Source organism: Alligator mississippiensis, chromosome 11, assembly GCF_030867095.1.
Source record: "Alligator mississippiensis isolate rAllMis1 chromosome 11, rAllMis1, whole genome shotgun sequence".
In the NCBI taxonomy this organism is placed as follows: Eukaryota; Metazoa; Chordata; order Crocodylia; family Alligatoridae; genus Alligator; species Alligator mississippiensis.
In genome coordinates, this window is record NC_081834.1 from 8,243,988 (window position 1) to 8,263,693 (window position 19,706).

The 19,706-nt window shown below is 42.1% G+C and overlaps 1 protein-coding gene and 1 long non-coding RNA gene across 3 annotated transcripts in view; one reads left to right on the forward strand and one right to left on the reverse strand.

The window, feature by feature from the left end:
* Nucleotides 1-1,807: 1,807 nt before the first annotated feature.
* Nucleotides 1,808-9,686, reverse strand: LOC109280611 (uncharacterized). Its single transcript, XR_009455535.1, has 2 exons — nucleotides 5,043-9,686; nucleotides 1,808-4,449 (listed from the first exon to the last, which is right to left on the reverse strand). It is a non-coding gene; the product is annotated as an uncharacterized LOC109280611 (long non-coding RNA).
* Nucleotides 9,687-12,969: 3,283 nt separating this feature from the next.
* Nucleotides 12,970-19,706, forward strand: part of IGF1R (insulin like growth factor 1 receptor) — a 257,041-nt gene continuing 250,304 nt past the window's right edge. For both annotated transcript variants that reach the window (XM_014605993.3, XM_019477496.2), the window contains exon 1: nucleotides 12,970-13,745. In XM_014605993.3, coding sequence (XP_014461479.1) covers nucleotides 13,652-13,745 — 94 coding nt within the window. In that variant the 5' untranslated portion in view covers nucleotides 12,970-13,651. The remainder of the gene's footprint in view (nucleotides 13,746-19,706) is intronic.

A 19,706-nucleotide genomic window follows, 5' to 3' on the forward strand; every position in this document is an offset into this window, starting at 1 on the left:
TCCCTTCATAAACTCAGTGGTTATCCACTAAATGCTCACTTTGGGGTGGAAGAAACCAGATATCTGCTCTGAGACAAAGACGGTGAATAGAGCATCATATTTCACCAAAGCATTGATGGAAAGCCATCTGTTAATGGAACGTAAGAACTTCTTGAATTCATCATAACCTGGGAACTTCTGTTTAGACTTTACAGCTTCCCTCCAGGTATCTGATTTATGGATTAACCAAATCCACATACCTGAGTCATGTTCTTTCCTCTGTTGTCTTTAATTCATTTTCCAACCCGCTTATGATTACCAACCTTCTTTCCATCTCTTCCACAGTTAGAGCAGTATTTCTTTGGCTGCTTTTTTTGCCTATATGAGTAATCCATTTTTGAAAGATATAGTCATACAGTACACATACCCGGTAGTATGGGGGGAAAAACTGATGTCAATGTGCATCAAGTTTGAAGGGCCATTCAAAACCAGCCTTCAGAATGTGCTAATATTTGCACATTCCCACACTGACTGGAAATAAGCTTAAATAGCTTAAAGTATTATCTATACTGTTTTAAATGAATAGCTAGCTATCCATAGGCATATATTAATTTAGTTTAAAGCGTGAAAATGAATTAATCTCAAATGAATTTATTCCTATAAATGGACGCAATCCTATAGGTTAAGGGGGTAAATTTCCTATTCAGAGTGAAAGGGGATTCTAGTTTGTATTTACCTTTAATGGTGTCTGGAAACATCCTCACTCCTTATGTTCGTAACCTGCTTTATTTAATTGAATTATCATGTGCTCCCCTCCAAATTGCTTGAGACAGGAAAGTCCAGTCTTGTGCTATATGCTTAGTTAAAATTCCCATTGCCCCATATGCAGGGCTCAGTTACTCCAATGTGTGTTCAGAGTGCCTCCTTTGATTTTAACAGTTGCTCTGCATTAGGTCACTAATGTAACTGAAAGCAGGATTTAGTCTTTTTTTGGCTTCCTTCCCTTTTTACACTGGTGGGGCTGTGATGAAAGTCCCTTGAACTCAGTGGATTTGCCTATTATTTTCACCTGTGTCAGTGAGATTAGAATTAAACCCTTTAATTTCTATTAACTTTTTACTTTAGCCCAAACTGTATGACTCAGTCTAGCCCATAAAAGTACTGTCTTTACATCATTCTTAGTGATTTATTTTAGCAGGACATAAACCTTTATTCTTTGTTTCCCACCCCCCAAGTGTCAGATCATTTGGTTTTAATTTGGTTCAGAGAGGTAGTTAACTATGTTAGTCAATCAAAAGGCAAGATAAACTCAGAAGCAAACGTGTTCAGAGAGGCATAAACTTTTGTAGGCGACAGCCTACTTTGTCAGATGCTATGAAATACTATCTGACCAACTAGGCTGTTGCCTACAATAGTTTATGCCTCTCTGAACAAGGTAAATCTCATTTGGCTCAAAGAAATATTTTGGTGCTACATCAGGATACCACAGGATTAACAGAGACCCAAATCAAATAAGTATTTTAAAAGAATCTCTAATTGAAAGGTACCATTATTCTTTATTGTTTCCAGAAATCTGAAAAAGTTCCACTCCTCTAATGGCAGCTCTGCAGCCTGTACTCTGAAAAAAGCCTGGTTGACTTCAGTCAGGCTTTCACTTAGATTAAAACCCATCTCCTTTGCTTTCCCAGCTCCAGGTTCTGAACGAGTTTTGTTTTGGGTAAATTAGAATTGGATAAAGAAGCAGAATGTAATTCTGGAGAGAGGTTTAAAGAAATTTCTGTCTTTCTATTTGAATATCTGATGTCAGAAAAAAAATCAGAAAACGTCAGAAAATAAAAAATAGATTTTATTCTCAATGTTACTACTTTCTTGTTGAGTGATCTTGTGTTATTCTGCACCTTGGTGTCTTGGTAGGACAATGTTCCTCACGGAAGAGGCATGAGGCTTAATTGTTCATAAACACCATGAAAAAACCTTTGGGTGGAAGTTCCTATAAAAACATCAAATATAGCAAGCTCTTGTTAGCGTGCTTGTTACTGTTGTTGTTACAGAACTTAGACACGATTGCTCTGTAGCTTTATCACATTGACTGGAATGGTCAAATGTGAAGCCTGTGATCAATAAAATTGCTGCGTACTTAAGGTTTACAGGATTAAAACACTAAGAGCTAAATGCATCTATCATAAAATAATAGGGACAGAACTCTTTTGTCCATTACGCAGGGCAAAGATCTGACCCCTTTCTCATGGAAGTTGATGGAAATCTTTCTAGGCACAGTTTATATGAAGGTTAATTTTAACAAATATTCTAAAGGGTTAATACTATAAGGTTAATAGCTGTTATAAACATGTTGCAGACATGAGTAATGCATGTTAAAGACTGTAATAAGTACATCAACAGATGGTCTCCTTGATGGTTATATGCCATGGTTGTAAGCACACAATTGACCTGTTGGACTCTGACAATCTACAACAATTGATTAACCGTGTATTAAAACACCTCTCAGTCATTGATTAACTCTTTATAAACTGTATATATGTATACATATCCTTAATATCAAGTGTGACCGTGTTGCCCTTGCCTTCAACAGGGAGATGTATACAGCCCTAATCACTTGCAAAAGTTTATTAATTCAATACATTCATGTTAGCCACACTTTGACAGCCGCAGTGCGGAAGCAAAGAAGATGACAGATGCCATAAGCAAACTGCATCTGTTCCCTTCTACCTATCACTCACCTTGCTTCCCCAAGTACACGATTCACCTTTGAGTTTCCTCTTTTGACAAGTTTGTCACATTAAAAAACATGAAAGGGAAGGTAAACAGAAGGAGACAGATGCTTGGTACAAAAGCAACATTCTTGTTGCACAGCTCTGCACAAGCCAAGCGCAAATGTACCATGCATCTCTGGCCCCTTCAAATGCTGCCAAAAGGTACAAACATTGACATAATTTATTGGTGTCTATTTTAGGCAGGTGTAGGGGATTGCTAAATATATTGCATGTACCACTTGCTGCAGTTGCTATGGATATGATAGCTCAGGCCTGTAACAAGGGTTATAAATGTTGTTGTACCCTTTACAATTATTATTGTTATTAGAACATGGATTTTATAGTCACTCCCATTTAGCCACAGCCCTTTAAATAGTCCATATAACTGAATAACACTTTTTCTAAACAAGAGAGAGGGGCACGGGGTATGAAAAACAGTATTTCTTCTCTCCCCCGTTTCTTGGGAACTTGTTCCTGTTTGTTTGGAAGCACAGGGCTCAATCTTCAGCCATTTTATGCAGGAGCGTTAAGGCCAGAAGGTGTTGAAATGCTGCTGTTCTGTTGCTTTGGCAAGCAGAGCAGTGGAGAAGCCACTCAGCTGGCTTTCTCACCCTCATGTGTTGTGGGTGTGACTTGCCTGTCTCTGTCAATATTTCCAAAGCACCTATCAGGGTAGCACATACACCCTAGAGATGCTCTGTACTTCATTCCAGGCCTTCGGTTCTGGCCGGGTACAACCACCTCGAGTGGTCAGGGAAGAACGTCTCCGTGAGCAGCCTTACCATGCTGAAGCAGAAAATCTCTCCAGCCTTAGCTGTAGATAAATCATCACTTTTATCCTCTTCCCTGGCCCTGAAATTTTAGTACTGAGTTTCTCAGAGCACAGCTCATCATGTGCCCATGGGTCTCCTCCAGAGAATTTGCATGTGGGTTTGTTACTCACAGACAGAGATGTAGCCTGTGAGCTGACACATGATACCAGTCTCTATGTCCCGTGGAGGATGGAGGAGCTGAGCAGTCTGGCAACCGTTGATCCTCTGGATCATGGTGTATGCAGAAGAGGTGTAGTCAGGTGCCTAATGAATCCACTTATGGCTGACAAGCCCAATTCAAGAGTGACACAGCTTGTTACAAGTTTCACAGATTTATGCGTCATCTGAGTTGGAGTCCAAGTTTACAGCAAACCTCTTTCTTCTTTTTTGCTTTGCTTCCATCTTCTGAATCAAAGCAGCTTCCTGATGTGCTGCACCCAGCGCCAGATGTTCCCTCCCGATCAGAGCTGAACAGTAGGCCACCAGCACTACCCATCAACCAGACAGTCAGTGTGCAGTCATGCCGAGGTGAGGAGTCTGACAAAGATCTGCTTTATTCAGTGCTCAAATTCTACCTGCTCACATTATGTAACATGGGCCCAATAGGTTCTTACTGGTTCTTGTGAGACCCTCTGAAGGAAGATGTCCCTCCAGCTACAGATCCAAATCCTGATCCCCATTCTCATCACCAGTGGAAGATTTGTGTGAGCAAGGGAAGCAGGAGTCAGGAATGATTTTACTCTAATTTTTACACAGGTGTGAGTTGAAGAGAATCCCATTGACTTTGATATCCCAATAAGTTCATGTCAGGGGAATTACTCCAAGTAAGATCAACGTAAGCGAGAGCAGAATTTTTCCTATGGCATCTTGTGTTTGAAGGAAGCATTCTGTAGAGGAAAGAGAAAGAGAAAAGGCTAGACCTTCATTCCAGGTCTATCTGCTTGGCGCTACTCCAGTTGTTCAAGGCAGTTTTAAACCATATTTAATGGGCCCTGTGGGCTTCCAGGGGAATGAATGAGATGTGTACTGGGTACCAGTGCCTTTCTGTCCTGAGGCAGGGAAAAGCCCAGAATTTTCCTGTGTCCCAGCAACCATAAGCTTGTGAAGGCTATGGGCACCTAATGGATTGCAGAGTCACCAGCTGCAAAGTGGCACAACTCCGACTGCACTAGCAAACCTATTTCTAGCATTTCCTAACTTTCAAGCACTTGACTTCTGAACCTAAATAAAGATCTTCATAAACAGGGGGTGGCTTTTTGTGTGCCTTCCATGTATATGGATGATGCTCACACACACAGGGGGAAGGCGGTATTTCTCACTGATGCGTAACTCATCAACAGCTGAACTGATTTTGCTCACACTTTCTAAAAATTCAACCTGAGAGGGAGCCTGACAAATGCCAGCCTGCTAATTCCTGAGCAACTGGGAAAGATGACTTAGAATGGGAGCTTTATCTAATCTTAGCTGTAGTATGAGTTACCTGTAAAAAATGGTAGATTTTTTGGTCTGTCAGTGAGCTGCAGTGAGACCTTAGCAGTGAAAAAGCCCCTTGGGTGAACTCATGCTGTGCTATCTGACTTCAACTCTTGACCCATATCCTAAGGGACTGAGAAGAGAGCAGAGAAAATATTTTGCATCATCTACTTCTATGTTAGCAAGGGGTATTCATATGTTTAAAAAGGTTACTACTAGCTAGTGTCTGGTAAAGAGGTCAGTCTGCCTTGAAAGTGTCTCGGAAGCCAAAATAAAGTCTAGTCAGTCCTATGTAGAGAATAAGATCAGAGGCAGTGAAAGCAGTTGAGCTTCCCTCCCCAACTGGTGGCCCCAGAAAGCGGTGGCAAGTCTGCTGTTAATGCTAAAACATGGCCAAGTATTTGCCTTGGGTAGATACATGTTTTGAGAGACCAGGGTCAATGGCTGTTTTAACTGTCTTGTTCATCCCTACTGCCACATTCCTTTAATTCTTCCACATAAGTGGCATTTTAAAGAGGAGGTGCATATCCTGGCAACATTTTGCAGCCCACCCTAACCGGTAAACTTTGTGTATTTCTTTACCTCTCTCTTTCTCTCTGCCTATTTTAGGGAATATAATGCACAAGCAGAAAGAGAAACATCATAAAACTTACCACAAACACAGAGAGGAGTGACTGTAATACCAGGACACAGACAAGAGCCTGAAACCAGGAGTCATTTTCTATCCTAGCATCCAGTCAATGAAGTCTTGAAACATGGTTTTGAACAGCATCAGAAATAAAAGCAGAGACTTTACATTAAATAAGGGGTGGGGAAGATACAGTGCATAAGCCTTTGGACAAAGTAAAGAGAAGTCAAAATAATCTCTTGCTAAGTAGATGATGATGATGATGATTCTATTTGAGTTATTGCTATCATTGGTAGCCACTAGGAAACCCAGTCAAGGATCAGGATGACACTGAACTCAGATCATTCTGACAGAATAAAAATTATGGTCCCTGCCCCAAAGTCTAGGTATCAAACACAATGTGAAAGGCGAACAAAAACTCATGGGATTTACATGGGTAAGAGGATGGTGGAACTGAATAAACCAAGTTTAGGAGAAAAGAAAAATGAAAGCATTATCTGACCAAATCAAGCCTAGGCATTCATTAAAAAGAGGACATGGTGGGTTAAACCAGCTCCCATAGGAAACCTTCTCCTGGGTAGATATTGTAGGAGGAATGGAGGAAACTTCCATAATGAAGGTTGTATAATGGTCTCTATTCCAATCCCTGTTTTCAGCTCTTCATACATTTTTTAAATAGTTATCCTTGGGGATGAATTATTTTCTGTCCAAAAGGTTTTTTTTCTAATAAAGTTTGTACATAAATGGTTTAGCGGATTAGAGGTACAAGAAAGAGGTACAATTCACTAGATACCTGCAAGGTCAGAATGCTGGTTTTTTTTAATGTTATTTTGTACGACCCTTGGACATTCCATCAAAACATGGCAGTCTTAAGGTTGCACTGCGAAGCATTCAAGAATCAGGAAATGATAGGGATAATGTTATGCAGATTGTTAGCTCTTTGGATCAGGAAACTTTTTCTTTTGCTCTCTGTTTATACAGGACTCGGCAAATGTGGCAAATTCAAGTGCCACATTTGGTATTGCACAGAGATGATGTCAGTAACATAAGTAGAAATCACACACTATATGGGCCAACACACCGTCCTACATATTAAACAGGATTGCACAGAGCAGGGGTGAAAATATGCTGCTATACATAGGTCGTCAAGTGCTGATCTAAATTACTTTAATAGTTTACTGCCTCATCTCTGACTGACCTCAGAAAGTTTATGCTGTTCACATATGGGAAGTTAATAGAGTTCCATAGATAATTAGCTTATCCCCTAGACTTGCACCTACTGGGATTTGTGCTAATGTTTGTAGGTAAATGCATGAGGGCTTTGACTGCATATATTTGAAGAAAGCTCTTGAACAGTGTTGCCAAATTTGAAAAAAATGGGAATATTATTATAATAAGTCCAATATTAATATACTTTACAAATATATATATATATATATATATTGCAAAATATCGAAGAATATGCAAATATAAAGGTCTTTTCCATCCTTAATATGACATCATGCCACAAATAGCAAGTGGATCATCTAAGTCAGTGTCACCTCCTAGAACTTCAACCTCCCAGTAAAATTCCATGTCAGAGTCCTGTCCTATGCTGCTACATGTGACACATAACCTGTTCCTAGTGAATTTGTATACATGAGATAGAATATCCCAAATTCTATATGAAGATGGAGAATTGACTGAATCTGAATTTTTCTTTCAAATGCAAATACTCTTTGGTCTTCCTGAATTATCATACACATGAGCCACTTTAAATTATCTATCATACATGGTACAGTGGCTGAATTCACCATACATATATGAGAATTATTATATATCTGGCAACACTGATCGTGAGCATAACAAGAGCCTGCCCTGCTGCTACTGAAATCAAAAGATCTCCCATTAACTTCAGTGATACAGGATCGAGCCTAAGGCATCTATGCTGGAGATTTTCAAAATTTCGTAATGAATCTAGACTTCCAATTTCCACTACTTAATGCCATAAAGATATCCTGGACCAGGATGACAATGAAAAAAATGGCATAAGCATGCAAGAACCAAACCAGACTACATGTATGTAAGGTAAATGGTAAAATAATATAATTAAAACTGTGTCATCATAAAACATGCAGACATGGTAGATGTGCAAAGTTAACACTGATATTGACTGGGCTGGGATGATGTAGTTGGAGCTGGTCCTGCGTTGAGCAGGGGGTTGGATTAGATGACCTCCTGAGGTCCCTTCCAACCCTCATTGTCTATGACTCTATGACATTACTTTTTCTTAATGTAGCTTTTTTTATACAAGGTTATACCTAAGTCTCAAAGACCTCTGAGGTTTCTGTCTTACTAGACATCACCAACATTTGTATCATGCCAAAGTATTGCAACAAATCTGGGATCAATACAGATCAATATCTGCACAGCATGGCTGCTAGGAGGATCAGTGGATTAACAGGATACAGCCTATGCTCTTCTCTTCCTAAAACAAAACCCTTTGCCATTTGAACTCACGGAGAATCTCTCCCGTTATCAATGGGAGGCCCATCCCATGTAATACCCTTTTTCTGGTTCTGTTAACAAGCACAGATCATTCAATTGCTCTTCATATTTTAATTTAATTTAAATTTTTAGCTTATGAATGTGGAATACCACTACAGAGATGCATTCTTTCTTGGTTTCTGCTCTCCAGTGCAGAACATTCAGCTTGCACACACACCTCTCCAAATCTTCCTTTTTCTCACCCTGTAGCCCCACAAGCAGCATGCTTTGAGCTCACCTTTTTACATTCCATTTTCAACATCTACCATTGTGCAAGTAACAGAATAGCATTTAACTAAAGAGTAAAGGAAACATATTAAAAGAGTAAAGGAAGAGTAAAGGAAGCATATAAAGGAAGCATATAAAGAGTAAAAGAAGCATATAAAGTTCACTGCTATATATTTCTCTCTTCAGAATGCAGCCTGTTCCTTCTTATAATGACTCTTCTAGCAATTAAAGAAATCCATGTGCGAATTTTTTGTTTGCAGCAGCTGCAAGAAATCAAAAGAAAGTTTTTGAGGGATGAGATTTAGAGCTGCCCAGAAACTGAGGGTGTTGTTTGTATTTCCAATAGGATTTTTTTTTAACTGCTCTTCAATTTTGTCAGCATTTTGTGTACTGGGGAAGCACTTGCAAGAAGGGTGTAGGATACAGAGCAAGGGAGAAAGTAGAGTAGAACATACATCTGATTGTCCTGCATGGGACGTGGATTGCTTTATTTGTGATAATTTTTGTAATGATTTTTTTCTTTGGATGAAGGACTTCATATTTTATTTTCACGTTCTTGGCTTCCATTAGACAACTGAAACATCCCTTTCACCTTTTCTTCCAGATCTCCCTCACTGAAACCAATGTTCCCAAACAGTGTAAGGCAGTGGCTCTCAACCATTCTAGGCTCAAGCCTCCACCTTGATAGATCCCCCCTGCCCCGACCAGCATTTAATTTTCACCCATTTTTCTTTTAATATCAGAACAAATATCCGAGCAATTCTTCCATTGAACAGAGCTCAGAAAGCCCACAACAGGTCAGCATGTGTCTAACGTCATGGATCTTTATTTGAAATCTCTTGTGTTTCTCTTGTGAATTGTGTTTGCACCCCTCACAGTGCTAACACTGCGTGACACCCTGCATCACCCTTGACAGGATCTCTTGGTACCCTGGCTGAGACCCACTGGCCTCTCTGTGTGTGAATTTCTTAGGGTGATATCTTCTATTGGACCAACTCTGTAGTTGGGATAAGAAAAGATTTTAAATGTAAAACTTGCTTCCTCATATCTCTGAATATAGGAAGCTAGGCACAGCAAGTTCACTTTTTTTTTTTTAATTTCCTGTCTCAGACCAACTTAGCCAAATCTGTTCCAAAATCCACTGACTGAGCAGAGCTCAATCGTTCAAATCTATGTGGTGCTACCATTGGAAAGTGTCTTTTCTCCCAGATTCTTCAGCCTGGGGCTTTAGATACTCCCAAATCCATTGCAGGCATTGTACGTGCAGGCTGAAGCCCAGAGGTCTTGGGGTTTGGATACCCCAAGTCTCACATGCCCTTAGGCAACAGGCCAAAGGAGCAAGCTAGGGAGAAATCCCTCATCTCCGTAAAATAGGCATGTAGTGAAGATCCTCTCATTGGGAGGCTATAGTAGATTCTTGGAGGGGGGCTAGTCTGCACTGAATTGAACAGACCTCCACCCTTTACTATACACTGTGTTCAAGGTTATCCGACCTCTGCAGAGAGCCACTTTCATGGTATTTCCCCTGCCAGGTAAGTTCACACAAGGAAGGTAAGACTAAGCCATCCCCCCAGTGCCCTTGATCTCCCCATACTCAGCTGCTTCTCTTTTGCTCATGGTGTGTCTGCTACACCTGAGAATTTCTCTCAGCCCCTCTCCTATGCTGTGCCTTGGTTCCTATATTCAGAGACCCAAGGAAGTCTTACCTTCAAAAGCTACTGACTGCTACCAAAAGCTAATAATGAGCTACTGCACAGTAGCACTGTGTGGCACGAAGCGTGATGTGATGCTGCTACACAGGAGTAACGAGCTACTGTGCAGTCAGCATCGCCTAAAAGCCATTAGGGGATGCTACTGTGCAGTCACTCTGGTTACTGCACAGTCACTTAGTACTTGTGTATGCAACTACTAAATGACTGCCCAGTAATGACGGCGCAGTCAGCATCTTGTGTAGACACAGCCAGTCAGTCCAATAAAAGATATCAACGTAAGAAATCCTTGCTTCTCCAAAAGAAATGCTTGAGCACTGGGAGATCAAGGCCTATCAAAAGGAAGAGTGGGGAGACAAGTCAGCTTCACTTTCCCAGGGTTTAAACATTAAAACCAAAATGAAAAAACCACCCCCAAAAACACAATCATTGGGAAAACCTGAGAATGTAGCTATGGTCAAATGAGATATCTGCAGGTCAGGGGAGATCCCCTTATATGAGAGGTGAGTTTAAAATGCAGCCTAAATTTAGAAGTTCCCTGAATTTCCTTGTGGCAAGCATGCTGAGACTCAGTTTTCCTTTCCTTACCTAATGTTAACTAAAAAAGGGAGAAAGATGGAAGTGGGTGAGTTAAAAGGCCCAGAACAAAAATACCATTAACACGATGTCTGGTCTGATGCTACTGTGGACCTATTACTATACCAGTGCATCCGTTTTATCTTTTTTTTTGAGCAGTACCTTACATACCCAAGCTATACTTTATGTTCCAAATGTTAATTCACAGCGGTACAACCTTATGTCTTTGGATCCATAACTCAGGCTGTGTAGTAAAAATCCTTATGAATGTAACTACTGTACTACGCACATTTATATTTTTAACATCAATGTCTTCTAAATGCTTGGTAGAGAATATAGATGTGCATGCATAACTATCCAGGCAATTTAGATAGCAAATATACAGTGTTTCAGTATGAAAGATTTTGTGCATTAATCAGATACACCAAAAATTGAAAAGAAGGGATGTTTTGGAAGTGATCAGGTAATTGTTATGGTAAGAGTCCGTCAGGCAAAACAATGAGGTTGCCGGTGTTTATTCCTTTTGGTTGGTATTAAGCCTAGGTTGGCCATCATAGAGGACAGTCTGGTTGTCCTCTACTGATACAAAACTGGATGCCTTTACATCCTCTGTTTTTCTCTTCAAATAGAGGACATAAAGGGGTCAGGTTTTGTATCAATAGAGGACAGACTAGTGGAAAACTGGAATGCCCTCTATGATGGCCACCCTAATTAAGCCGTATGTTCAAATGTTTTAGTATTGGGACAACAGGTTGTCCGACCTATGAGCTACAAGGGTAGGGAAATGCAATGAGCAAAATCTGCTAAAAGGGTAAAGTATAGGAACAGTTGTGGATTGTGAGCTAGTTTCAGGGTGGAGACAGTGTTGGGTGGACAGTAGGGTGGCCATCATAGAGGACATTCCCATTTTCTGCTCCCCTGCCTTCTATCGATACGAAACCCAACCCCTTTATGTCCTCTATAAAAATAGAGGACATAAAGGCGTCGGGTTTCATATCAATAGAGGACAACCGGACTGTCCTCTACGATGGCCACCCTTGGGGAGAGAAAAATGTCTTCTAAATGCTGCGCCTTCCCTGCATGGAAAGCATTCCTGGATAAAATAGGATTTATGGCCCATGGTATCTCAGTGCTTAGCCCTTGGTACTTAATGCCCAGCCCCTTGTAAGAGTTGTATGAAACAGGATACAGGTTTCCCTCGCTTTGTGCAGGTTTTGTATGTGCAAATTTGCTCTTATGCGATGACTCTTTCATACCAAAACCTTGTTATGTGCAAGGTAAATTCCCTCTTACACAATCAGCGTGGTGGAAGCTCGCGTGGATCTGTGCAACTCGTTCATTGTCTGCAACACTGTTTCTGTAGTTGCCATTCCCATTATGACAGTGCCCTGTGCTTGTGCTGTTGGCGATTCCCAAAACTGTCTTGTAAAAGTGGTAGAAACAGGTCTGGGGGCAGTACAGTCGAGGTCTTGGAGCGTACCCCTATTTGTTACATGGTAAAGTGGGCTGCCTTTGTGCGAATTGGAGTTACGCGCCGTTTTCCAGGGACGCGTGCACCGCATAAAGCGAGGGAAACCTGTATATGGCCCATGATATCTCAGTGCTTAGCTCCTGGTTCTTCCTGCCCAACCCGCCTGGAAGAGTTGTTTGAAATAGGATTTATACCCCATGATATCTGAGTGTTTAGCCCCAGGCTAAATGTACGAGCTGGATGAAATGGAGATATCAGGGGCCATATATCCTGTGTTCAGCCCTTGGCTTTTCACCCCTTTGTATGAGTCGGATGAAACAGGACATACGGCCCCTGATATCTCCGTACTTATCCCTTGGTTTTCTGCCCCTTTGGGCAACCTGAATGAAATCGGATGTATGCCCTATACTATTTCATTCAGCTCACACAAAGGGGCAAAAAACCAAGGGCTACGCATGAAGATATTAGGTGCCATGTCTCTTATTTCATCCAAGCAGGACGAACCCAGGGCTAGCATACACGGCCCCTGATCTCTCAGTCAGGGCTTCGTTCCCTTGGATGAGCTGGATGAAGCCCCTGGCTCCTCAGTGCTCAGCCCCCTTGGATGAAGCCTCCCCTCACCTACCTGCCCGTGTCGGCGGGCGGCGCGGCGCGGCGCGGCGCGGCCCCTCCCCCCGCGCGGGGGCGGCTCCGCTCCGCGCTTCCAACCGCCGCCTTTTGCCCGGCGCCGCGAGGAGCCGCGGGAGGAGGCGGAGGCGGAGGCGGCGGCAGCGGAGGCGGAGGGAGGGAGGCAGCGCGTGCGTGCGCGCCCGCCAGCCGGGTCCCCGTGCGGCGGCGGCAGCAGCGCGAGGCCGAGGCTGTTGTTTACGGGAGCAGCAGGAGGACGGCGGAGGCCTCCCGCCATTTCAGCGCCCTCCTCCCCTCAGGGGGTGATCCTGTGCGCGCGGAGCCGCTTTGTGCGCGGGCAGGGCGCGAGGACGACGCGGAGGAGGGGGGCAGCAGCAGCCCTCCATTCATCGTCCCCCGGGGCCCGGCTCTTCGTCTTCTTTTTTTTTGTTGTTGTTTTTTCATTTAATTGAAGAATAATTGTGCGGGGGAGGGGCACCACCCTTGATTGATTTTTTTGTTGTTGTTGTTATTTTTTGGAGGAGGAGCGGGGTGAAAATGGAGGCTGAGGATGCCCCGCGCCGCCTCCCGCTCGCAGCCGGGCGCCGGGGCTCCCCGCCCGCCGCGCTGACCTGATCCGCCGCGTGTCGGCTTATTTATTGGGGAAGCTTTTTGGTTTTTGTTTTTTTTTGGTTGGAGGGGAAGGGTTGTCTTTCCTCCCCTCCCCCTCATTTTGGGGCTTTTTTTTTTTTTAAATATATATTTATTTTTTAAGTGTTTTTTTTTTTTTCCTCCCCCCCTCTCCCCACCGTTTGTTTGTTTTTGTTTTGTTTCTGGGAACGGGGGGTTTTGTCCGTCGCAAAGGAAAAGGAATGAAGCCTGGCGCCGCACCGGGGTCCCTCGCCTTGCTCTGGGGGCTGCTGCTGGGCTGCGCCGCGCTCTGCCTCTGCCCGGCCAGTGGAGAGAGTGAGTACGGACCGCGGGCGGGTGTGGTGTGGCGTTGTGTTGTTGTCTTTGCACCTCCTGGCCCTGCTCCACCCTTGGAGAAAAGCCCCCCCGGCCTCTCCCCTCCCCAGCTGTCCCTGCGAGCCTCGTGAAGCCGCGAGAAACTCCGGGGGCAGCCTCCGCGCTGCATCGCCCGCAGGAATTGGAGGAGCACGGGGCGCTGCTGCCGCTGCCGCCCTCCTCTCTTGCTCTCGGCTTTGCATGTGTGTGTTTTATCCCCCTTGGGTTTTTTTTGGTTTATTATTATTATTATTATTTTTTTTTTTTGGGGGGGGGTGCAGCAGTCATAGGTTGTTGTCCGGGAGAGGGTGGGGAGACTAATGGGATGGCACTTCCAGCATGGATCCGACTCAGGGTGGGGAGAGGCTGGAAGAGGTGTTGATGACTGGGCAGAGCTAGAGGAGGAGAGAGCAAGGCAGGGTGTTGGGTTCTGGATACGTACATGTGTGTGTGTGTGTGTGCATTGGAGCGGGGGACACGTGTGTGTGTGTGTGTGGGAGGGAGAGACGGGGTTAATTTGTGTGTGTATGCAAGGGACTTGTGCGTTGGGAGGGGAAGTGTATGTGTAGGGTGGGTCTGCATTGGAGCGAGGGGACGTGTGTGTGTGTGTGTGTGTGTGTGTGTGTGTGTGTGTGTGGAAATCCTGCGTTGGAGGGGGAGACGGGGTTCATTTTGTGTGTGCGTTGGAGGGGAAATGTGTGTCCCACCTCTCCAATGCAGACCGACCCTGCACGCACACACGCACATGTGCATGGAAATCCTGCTTTGGAGGGGGGGACGGGGTTCATTTGTGTGTATGCAAGGGACTTGTGCATTGGAGAGGAAATGTGTGCGTGCAGGGTCGGTCTGCATTGGAGAAGGAACACGTGTATGTGTGTGTGTGTGTAAATCCTGCATTGGTGGGGAGACATGGTCCATTTGTGTGTGTGCATGCAAAGGGCTTATGCGTTAGAGGGGAAGGTGTGTGTGTGTGTGTGTGTGTGTAAATCCTGCATTGGGGGGAGACATGGTCCATTTGTTTGTGTGTGTGTGTGAATGCAAAGGGACTTATGCATTGGAGGGGAAACGTGTGTGCATGGAAGTTGTGCCTTCGAGGGGAAACGTGGTTCGCGTGTGTGTGTGTCTGCAAGGAAGTTGTGTATTAGAGGGCTCCCAGGAGTGGGGGGCGTGCATGGAAGTTCAGTGTTGGAGGGGGGGAGGTGGTTGTGCAAACCCGCTCCAGTTTCTGCTGCACAAAGATGTCCGGGTTCTCGCTGCTCTCCATCTCTTCGGACTCTGCTGTTTTAGAGTCTCCAATGTCACGATTCGGCTTTTTGCACCCTGCAAACCTGTGATGCTGGTGATTGCCCGCTCCCTTTCGGAGGTGGGGGGGTGAGATTGCAGCCATGAACAGGCACCTGGGGCTGAGCGGGTTTCCTCGTGGCCAGGGGGGATCCTGTGACTCTAGGGTTGTTTGCATTCAGCTTTAGTCTCCCCTCAATTTTTGAAGGTGGGTGGGGGGCAATGGCATGAAGGGATGATGTTAAAAGGGCTTTTTTTTCTGGTCACATCATTTGGCCTCTCTCTGTTTTGCCTTGTAGTCTCTGCTCAGGAATAGGATATTTCCTTGCATTTAGGGATGTAAAAACCTAACTAGTGAGCAGTAATTTGTCTTTATTTCTGGAAAGGGGGGGGGCAGGAGAGGGAGAGCAGGTTTGATCTTTCAGCAGGAGAAGGGAACAATTTTGAGGCTGGAAGTTTGCTAATGAATTGGTTTTAGGCTGGAGAAGAGAATGAAGTGCTCTGGATGCACTGGCTGGTAGAGGAGTTGTAGAAATGGTTTGAGGAAGGCTGGGGTCGATGGAGTCTGGTAGGCATGTTGAGTAAGACTGCTTGTCTTTGCACAGTGCTTGCCAATTAACTCTTTGAAAATTAGGGCACAGTTTTGCCTTGTGTGCTCTGGCAGGGCTGGAGAGGCGCCTTCTGTCTTGGAGGGGCAGGACCTTTTTGGCTAGAGCTGCCTTGGAGAGATCCTTAGGTTTAAAAACTGAAAGCCAGTGCTTGTCTTCAGGAAAAGGCTTACAAAAAAGAAAGACAGACTAGTGTAAAGGAAATGAAAAAGAACTTGAGAGACCAGGTCCAGTGTATTTTTAAATGGCCAGGTTTAAATTATTTTTTTAACAACTTATGAATAGCATCTTCAAATAGGGCTCTTGCTCCTCATAGCCATTCTTTTAAAATCAAGCACTAGTAACATTGTAGGGTTCAGCATTTGGTCCTATAAAATGTTTGCACAAGGAATAGCTTTTATTGTTTGTGGAGTACCTGGGTATTTAATTTTAAACTTGACCAGATACACCGAGGAACTTCTCTGAGCTGAACAGTGCCTCTAATCAAATCCTGTCTGCAGTTCACAATGTTAATAGTCTGTGTTTTTGCGAGTTATTACAGAAAGAATTTTGCTGTTAGGGGGAAAAATGATCTCCCAAGCAGATGTTTTGCATCACTTCATATTCTTCCCTCTCCCCACAATTGTGGAAGGAAGATTAATCTTAATTTTTATTTGTTTTTCTTCTATAATGTGTCACAGCCAAAAGGCACTTCCATTTTCGGTCAAACAAGCAAGGCATTCCTAAATAGGAATACAAAGGAATTACAACAGGGAGGAAGAAAGATTTTAGATTAAGAAAAATCTATCTGAGATCCAAAGATCGAAGCATGTTTAAAATGCAGGTAATGTAAAAGGGAAGGTTCTAATCAATAACAAAGATTGAGAAAAATATTCAGAATGAACCAGGGTTTAAACATAAACCCAAAATAACCCTCTCCCCCCCTCGCAAGCCCCCCCCCCCCAAAAAAACAAAACAAAACAAACCAACCAAACCAAACAACAACCCACCACAATTTCATTTGGAAAAAGAATGTAGGTATGGTCAACTGTAAGATATCTGCAGGTCAGGGGAGAACCCCATTACGTAAAAGGTGAGTTTAAAATGCAGCCTACATTTAGAATTTCCCTGAATGTCCCTGTGGCAAGCATGCTGAGACTCAGTTTTCCTTTTCTCACCTAATGTTAACTGAAAAAGGGAGAAAGATGGAAGCGGGTGAGTTAAAAGGCCCAGAACAAAAATACCTTTAACACAATATCTGGTCTGATGCTACTGTGGACCTATTACTATACCAGTGCATCCGTTTTATCTTTTTTTGAGCATTACCTTACATATCCGAGCTATGCTTTATGTTCCAAATGTTAATTCATAGCGGTACATCCTTTTGTCTTTGGATCCATAACTCGGGCTGCGTAGTAAAAATCCTTATGAATGTAACTATTGTACTACGCACATTTATATGTTTAACATCACTGTCTTCTAAATGCTTGGTAGAGAATATAGATGTGCATACATAACTATCCAGGCAATTTAGATGGCAAATATACAGTATGAAGGGTTTCAGAATGAAGGGTTTTGTGCATTAATCAGATGCACCAAAAATAGAAGAGAGGGGATGTTTTGGAAGTAATCAGGCAATTGTTATGGTAAGAGTCTGTCAGGAGAAACAGTGAGGTTGCTGGTGCTTATTACTTTTTTGTTGGTATTAAGCCATATGCTCAAATGTTTTGGTACCAGTATTGGGACAATGGGTTGTATGACTCATTAGCTACAAGGGTAGGGAAATGCAATGAGCTAAATCTGTTAAAAGGGTAAAGTATAGGAACAGTTGTTGATTGTGATCTAGTTTCAGTGTGGAGACAGTGTTGGGTGAAGAGAGAGATGTTTTTCTTTCAGTAAAGTAAAAGGAATCCAGCTAGCACTTGATTAGATAACTTGTGAAAAAAGAATGGTTTTTAATAGAAGCAGAAAAAGGCTAGGAAGTGAAGAATAAGTCCAGCTAGTTTTTAGACTGTCATCAAATAAATTAATTTTCTGGTGTTAAGAGTGGGGATTGTTTGGATTGTATAATCTGGTAAAAAATCTGACACACAAAAAAACCTTCCTTTTTTATCAGAGGAATTTTGATACATCTTAAACATGAATTCATTCTCATTCAAAATCTGGTGTTTGCCTTAGTTGCATACCAGATTTTGTCTATATACATGTTTAAAATGTTCATATAATGACAGGTCTGAAGTTTTTAAGTCTCCTTTAACTGATAACTTACGTGGAGATAAAGCAGTTATTTATCTGAAGAAAAGTTAAACACAAAAAAAGGGAAACACTTTGATGTATTAAATTAATGCTTAATAAAGTCGTTCTTTTTTTTTTTCTTCTCTCTTACGCTTCTGGTATTTATATTTAAGGAGTATAAAATACTATGTAGCATTATTAGGGATATAATTTAATTATTGGATTGTAATTCTGCTTTTAAAAACTTCATTAACATTAAATAAAATTTTTTTCTTATGAATGGGTCACATTTCTGTGTTGGATCATAATTTTACTGGTGAATGTTGAAAGCTTTTATATGGTGGGAAGAGAAGGTAGTTCAATTATTCCATCTATGTAATTTGTAAAGGGAACGAACTTCATACTAAGACATTTCCTTGCAACTTTTGGGGTTTGTGCTTACAAAGAACATGTAAAAACAGACTCTCTTCTTCACCCTTTTGGATCCACAATATTTCAGAGTAAAGAACTTTTTTAACCGATCCCACATAATGGGTGGAAGAGGGGAAGTTAAAAACGGAATCAAGTGAAATCATTTAAAGTAATGAGTATTCCCCAAAAAACCTGTAGCAGTTTGGTAAACAAGAGGAAAAACTTTTTTTTGGGAAAAGGACAGACAGAATGCATACAGAATGCTGAATTTCATGAGCAGTATGTCATTTACTAAAATCTTACTTTTTTTCTCATTTGGAATATCCGGTCCTAACCTGAATTGCGGAACCATTGCAACTCTAAAATATTTTTTGTACTTTGGTTTGTGACTTTAATAAATTACCTTATTTGAATTTTGGTCTAGATCTTTTACATTTAGAAACACTTGGATATTTTCAAATAAAAGCAATTGATATAATATGTAGCCATAAATACTGTTTGACTGGGCAAATTAAATTGCTAGTGGCTGAAAAAATTAGTGTTTGCAAGTCTCACTTCAAGGCATTTTCTGAGGTGTAAGTAGCTTCACCTTCGTTGTTTTACTGGAACTTGAGCCCACATCTTCCCACATGCAGCAAGTTGTTTCAAAGCCTATGCAGCTTCAGTATATTTTAGGCTTATCTAACAAAGTTTGGACTTCTTTGTAAGGTTTCTGGGATTAGGAAAATTTATACATGTTGGATGTATTGTAGTGGTAAAACAGAATTTCTGCCTTTTGAAATTGTAGCAAAAAGTTCCATTATTAGGTATCATTGTAAGTCGCAGACAACCTTTTTCTTTCTAGGTAAATCGATTCACTTTTACAAAATTTGAAAGCCTTTTTTAGAAAAAATATCAGTTTAAAAAATGGTTGCACAAATGCAGGAGTCAACAGACTATACTTCAGAAATACACACTTGTACGATTTAGCCAAACTGTTTTGATGTTGCATTGTTAGCCAAAACTATGACAGGTGCTCTCCAAGTTAAGATTTGATTTAACTTCTGTAGTACCATATCTGAATATGTATATTGTTTTGGATGCAAAATATAAGACTGACAGACTGAAGACTGGCAAATGAATAGCCATATACATGCATGCATACAAGGAATAAAGATGCTGTATGTGTACTAAAGGGGACAACAATGTTATCACCTCCCAAAATCCTAAATTGGTTAACATTGTTCTGGTCAGGACAGCTAATTTTTTTTCCAAGGTGCTTTTTAAAGGCATCTTTGGTGGGTTGAGCTTCTGCTGGATTGATTAGGGGGATGCATCTCTTACCAAATCCTAGTATTGCTGGCATGTATATATTTACATACATTTTAAGGCTTTGTTCAAATATTCCTTTAAAGATGGTTTAATTAAC